The sequence below is a fragment of the Geospiza fortis genome, unplaced genomic scaffold, assembly GCF_000277835.1.
Source record: "Geospiza fortis unplaced genomic scaffold, GeoFor_1.0 scaffold206, whole genome shotgun sequence".
NCBI classification, from domain to species: domain Eukaryota; kingdom Metazoa; phylum Chordata; class Aves; order Passeriformes; family Thraupidae; genus Geospiza; species Geospiza fortis.
The window spans coordinates 1,775,207-1,781,061 of record NW_005054311.1 but is presented as its reverse complement, the minus strand read 5'-3'; the positions used below and the strand labels follow the sequence as shown (position 1 = coordinate 1,781,061).

The window sequence follows — 5,855 nt, the reverse complement described above, 5'->3', positions numbered from 1 at the left end:
GCTCCAGCGGAGCCTCCTTCCGTGCGAGAGCAGCGCAAGGACAGGACGGGAGTGTGGGAATGAATGCCGGCTCGCCGTTTCCCTCTCTTTGCCCCTTGCCCCTGCGCTGCCCCCGCAGGGCCGTGACGCGGGGCTGCCGGCAGCGGTGTTGAGCTGGCCAGGAAGCAGGGCCAGGTGTCCTTCGGGGGTTTTGGGAGAGGCGCCCGAGTCCAGCTCCAGCAGCAGGAGACAATAAGGCGGATGCCGGGAGCAAGCCTCTTGTTGGGTCTGAAATTTACCTCAAAGCGTTTCTTCATTCTAGCCTGAGGCCGTGTCATCTTCTCTCACTTAAAATGGGCAAAGAGCTTTCCGAGACCGTAGTGTCCCTGATCTGGTAGAAGATTGTGCCTACGTGGCAGAATTGTGAGCCTCCTTTGCTAAAGATTTTTGGGAAGGAATTGCATTTTTTCAAGAAAATCTACAGTTACATATTGTGTAAACTTGTGCCAGGCATTAACTTAGTCTGAATTGTGCTCAGCTGAGCTCATTCAGCTGCTCAGCTTCCTCTTGTGTTCTAGTGTTACCTTAAACACAAAAACATACACCTAGGTAATGTTAAAATTGAAACACACCATTTTAGAGTTTGCTTATAAAACATAGTTATTTCATCCTTTTGCCTTTATTTATCTGTAGGTAATGAACGTGGATTAGAAAGGATATGTCCTTACTGCTTCCAATTCCTGGTTCCTGACAGCTACCGAGTGCGCCTCAAACCAAAGATGAAAGTGACTCCACAGATAGAGAAGGTTCTTAAACGAGAGGCAAAGAATCATAAGCTGAACATGAAACAGACAAAGCTTTTGAGAAAGTACAGGGAGTCAAGAAGCATTCTGGTAAGGACAGTTATTTGAAACTGACATGTGTATGATATTTCCCTAAATTTCATGTTCCTGTTTCAGTGGCAAAAAAAAGAAGATACAGAAACCTTTCTCTTAGAAAAGGAGCCCACACATTTCTTTTTCACAAGCATAAGACTCTTCCTTTCTTTTTGGAATAACTTTTATGCATAAATGACATTTTTAAAATCTACCTTCCACAATAGATAGATCATGAACACAAGACCAGTAAGCTTTTCTGTCAAAAAAATACCTTGTGACCCCATATGTTAGAGAAGCTACAGGAACATCTCATGTACTGCCTTTGTTTCAGTTTATCACTTGTTGACCAAATATGTTTTGACACAAGCTTTACTTCATGTGTTTCACGAGCCTCTCATGGCTACATCAGATTATTATTGCCATCTATATTAATAGAATTTTTTACATTTGTCTGAATATTACTGTTTATAGAAGCTCTTTTAAGACTAAAGTACAGAGGTAATTTCAACAAGTTGATGTTTTTCTTGAGGCCTCAGTTATTTTTCCTAAAAGTACTCAGGAATGTGACATTTAATTACTATTGGAAGAATAATAGTAAACATTTAATCTAATGTTGCCAAGGTATGTACTGTTTTTAAAATAGGTTATGTGAATGGTTGTTGTAATAAAGGAGGCAGCACCCTATTGTGCCCAGCAGTTGCTGGCACACTTGAAATTTTCTTGGATAAGAGTCTTGTGGTTACAGGAGTAAATTTTGTGAAACCAAAAACTATGTAAGAGTTAATTAAAAAATTTAAACTGAGGAATATATCACCAAGGCTTTTGGGTGTCAGAGCAAAATATGATGCTTCATAAAGGCACTCTCCCCAAATTGTAGATCCAAGTTGAGCTTCAGAAAGGACATCTGAAAAGGTTCTTCACCCAGAGGGTGGTTGGGCACTGGAACAGGCTCCCCAGGGGAGAGGTCACAGCAGCAAGGCTGGCAGGAGTTCGAGAAGCATTGGGACAACACTCTCAGTCAGGCACATGCTGGGATTCTTGGCATGTCTTGTGCTGGGCCAGGAGCTGAAGTTCGATGATGTATGTGGGTCCCTTCCAACTCAAGATGCTCTGTGATTCTTCAAGCTGACATGTTTGCTTTATTTTTCTGGTATCCTGAATGTTGAGGGTACATTAAGAACTGTCCCTTTAAGCAACTGATGAATAGAGCAGTGTCCTATGAAATGATGATAGGCTCTTAGACTTACTGTGTAGCTGGAGAGTGTTTGTTAGGGACACACTGTGCATTCATATGAGTAGTTTAAAATTCAGTTTAAATAGGTCCAGTTTAAACTCTGTGTAATATTTTGATCTTGGTATATAATTACAGTCTGCTGTACTTGTGCTTTGTTCAGTTTAAATTTGTCCTGTGGATTATGATTTAAGTGTTTCTTGTCTTAAGTCTTTAAAAATGCTGTCAGCAACTGGCAGCTTTCAAAATTAGCAATGTAGATCCCTGTAATCTAATACCTGAGACTTGTGCAAATGAAAATTCCAGTGTGGTTGGAAATTAATGCGAGCAATAATGTGACAGGTTGAACCTCTGAGAACTTTCTTAGCAAGTAGAACTTGATTTTAGATTGCTTCTGGCACAAAAAGGCATAGAACATAAGGACTGTTTCAAGGCTTTAAAAATTTTTGGAGCTAACTGCTGATCCATTTCAGGGAATGGAAATTAGCTGTGAAGTGCTATGATTAATCCAGTAATTCCTGCAGTGTAAAGTGCTCACCTCCAATTATATTCCACGCAGTGCTAAGTCACCATGAATGGTTGTGTCCCACTTGAATTTCATTTAGAAGAACTTAAAAATATGTCAATACCTGAGCACTAAAATAGGTAATGCTATTTCTTCTTTTTTTTTTTAGTTTGTTAGGCTGACAAAATATAATGTCTAGAGGAAGTCAAAACACTTAACTAAAAATGTTTCATTTCGGCATCTCTAAATGAAATTTTTAATAAACTATCTGAATTTACACACTTTGAAATGAAGAATGATTTGGTGTAGATGTTTTCAAAACTGCTTAGACATTTTTGTGACAGTCTTCTGAGTATGTTATTTTTAACCAGAAGCATCACATAACTGTTTTTCTGTCAGTCTAATTGGTGCCTCAGAAAGCTGTCTGGCTCTATTACTTTCATATCTCTTAGTATGAGTAGTTGCCATGGCAGTAAGGGATATCAGGAATGCCTGACAGCCTCTGACTGGGTGATGTGATCAGTTCTGATGCACCTCTCAGCCTGGTGTACTGCTGAAGTTCCCTGCAGCCTAGAGGTACACAGAGAGAAGAGAAAGTGCCCTTTAGAACATCCTCCTTATTCTAATAAGTACTTTTGCCCTAATACAAAGGCTTGGCTTTGTTCACTGAGACTTGCTGTTTTTAGTAAAACGGGTGACTGGATTTGAAAGTTTGGTAATTTAAAATTTGTATCCCAAGATTCCCTGAAAAGTGTGCAATATAACTTCATTGGGTGTAGAATATGCTAATGACTTTAGATGACACAGAATGTCACATTTTTTAGCCAAACTCCCGATGTATAGGAGTACTCCAGTATACTCAGTGTATCTTGTACACTCAAAATATGATTTGCCCATTTCAGGTGCTGTTTCGTGTCTTGACAGGGTTGTTCTCTTATATCACTGTACAATATTACATTCAGCAGTATGGGTCCCCTGAAATTAGTTTGTAGGGAATTGGAGTAATTTCTAGATAAACCCAAAGGATGTATTTGGCTTAAGAAGCCTGAATTGAAATATGAGTTACAAAGTGTATCTTTGTACTTTTTAGTATCTCATGTTTCACTTAAGCAAATATTTAATGTGTGTCATTTGGAGAACAGTTTGAATAATTCTAATGGCTTTATAACATAAAGGTGGAAAGACTGAAAGACAGCTTGATACTTCTTTTCTTCTCTCCATAGCTGGTTACTTGCAAATCTTGCAACAAAACAAGAAGATATTATGGTAAAAGCAGAGATTTTCTGGCAGCCAAAACACAAAATTGTGGCACTCCAGGTATCAAATCTAGCCTGAAGACACCAGATGTAAAAATTCAGTCTGCAAAGAAAATGACACCTGTAAGCTGCAGTAGGTTGGGATCTAAAGGGAACAGTCCCTCATCACTTTCCAGGTACATGTTTCTTTCCTATTTAAAGCAATCTTTTGCCAAGTAGAGTGTATTAAATCTTGTTGATTTTAGATCAGTCATTTAATAAAGTTTAAATTGATAACTTCTTGCATTTCTTTGTTGGTACGGTTGAGGAGATCAATTTTAACTTTTCAACCTTTAAAATCAAAGATTCTCATGAAAAGCCACCGTGTGCAGAGAATACCCAGTTACATTTGTGTCTTTAATGCAAAATGTCTGCCCTAAAATTTGCATGACAAAGTATCGCTTCTGACTGCTCACTTGCACATATAAATACACTATTTCTCTTGGATATTTTCCACTCAAATTATATATGTGTGCTTTCAGTTACTTTATATCAATTCTGATTTCTCTCCTGTAGGACATCTGAATCTTTTGTTTTTCAGGACACGTGAATCTGGACAGATAACAACCAACTCTGCTTCCAAGACTCCCCGAAATTCCAAATTTCACTTTTCTAAGTTAAAACGGATGCTGGACCTAGAAGAAAAAGAGAAAAACCAGAAGGCAGATTTCAAAACCTTCTTGACTTTACTTTAGTTATATATTATTTCAAAGTAATAAAGATTACAGCAATAAATATTGCTCCAGTTTTAGTAAATCAACAAGGTGATTTCTTTAAAACTCAAGCTAACATCCTGTACCTTGTGGAAGCATAGACCATGTTTTGTACAAGGAAGGTCTGTTTCTAAGGGGAGTGATGGTCTGCCAGAGGGAGATGTAAAGATAGCCAGTTTAATATGCTTGGGGATCTTGAGCATGTTTTGCAGTTTCTGATGGCCCAAGAATTAAAAGCCAGGATTTATCCTTTGAAGAAGCTGATGATGGCCCCATCAGGACCATTTAATTGTCAACATTAAAGATTTTCAGTTGATGTTTGGCACAGAGGTGAGAGAGGAAAGTATAAAGCCACTGTTCAGGACTGAGGTTATAGCCTGTCCTGCATACAGTCTGCAGTGAAAATTCTGCATGTGGTGCTTCACATTCCCCCCTGAAAAATAGAGCCAGTTAGTTAAAAGCATTTACTTTCTCGGATATAAAGGTCTGTATTTTCCTTTTCTTTTGCTAGTTTAATGAATAGTTTAAGTGCCTTCAGACTCAATGAACACTGCTTAAGAAATAGGACTAGCAAATAACTTGGTAGACTGGGAAGCGGTCCAGGGCAGGGGAGAATAGTTTGTTGTAAACTGTACTTAAGAGTCTCAGAGATTGGCGTGCAGCCTTTTTATATCTCCTGTACACTTGTACAATAACTGAAGGACTCACTGCTCATTGTCTTGTATGTACATATAGGATGAAAATGAACTGCCACTCTTTAATCAAAATACAAACCTTGGAGTGTTGCCTTTTCCAGTGTAGAACTTGGCATTAATTGACCTGTTGCTGTACTTACAATCCAGTCCTCTGGAAAAACACTTCATTTTGTTGATGGAAAATGTTCATTGCACAGAAGTATTTGAAAATACTAATTTTGCAATAAATTTTCTTATTAAAAGTACACACATTAGGTACTGCTGTGCTTCCCATGAGGCCCATGTGAAACCAGCACAGGCATCTGCTGTGTTTTAAGGTGCCCCAACGTTAATATGTTTGTTAGATCAAAGCACGTTTCCCCGTTGTCCCTGTTTACAGTGCTTCTTACACAACATCTTGGTGTCTCAAGAGTGAATTCTTTTTGGATAAAACTAGACAGAACGGATGAAAGACATGAAGGGGGGAGAACAACCAGTATGCAGAGAAAGCTAATGGGTGATCTATCCACAGGATCACAGGAGAGCTTGTCTAAACTATGCATTTCCAAAAACGTTTTGT

The 5,855-nt window shown here is 38.7% G+C and overlaps 1 protein-coding gene across 2 annotated transcripts; it reads left to right on the top strand.

Moving 5' to 3' along the window:
* The first annotated feature begins 22 nt into the window (after positions 1-22).
* Positions 23-4,644, top strand: CUNH18orf21 (chromosome unknown C18orf21 homolog). 2 transcript variants are annotated; one of them, XM_031055678.1, is made up of 4 exons: positions 23-265; positions 673-872; positions 3,817-4,025; positions 4,430-4,644. In XM_031055678.1, the coding sequence occupies exons 1-4, from the start codon at positions 241-243 to the stop codon at positions 4,581-4,583; spliced, it is 588 nt and encodes a 195-aa protein (XP_030911538.1). In that variant the 5' UTR covers positions 23-240; the 3' UTR covers positions 4,584-4,644. The 2 variants fall into 2 exon arrangements, with proteins under 2 accessions (XP_030911538.1, XP_005419371.1); XM_005419314.2 differs by having other exon boundaries at positions 25-402.
* The last annotated feature ends 1,211 nt before the right edge of the window (positions 4,645-5,855 follow it).

What these genes read in the sequence shown, in the direction of transcription:
- CUNH18orf21 (XM_031055678.1), top strand. Translation starts at nt 241, where the DNA reads ATGCCGGGAGCAAGCCTCTTGTTGG. An exon ending in GGGAGTCAAGAAGCATTCTG is followed by an intron (nt 873 to 3,816) that starts GTAAGGACAGTT and finishes TTCTCTCCATAG; the next exon opens with CTGGTTACTTGCAAATCTTG. An exon ending in AGTCCCTCATCACTTTCCAG is followed by an intron (nt 4,026 to 4,429) that starts GTACATGTTTCT and finishes TTTGTTTTTCAG; the next exon opens with GACACGTGAATCTGGACAGA.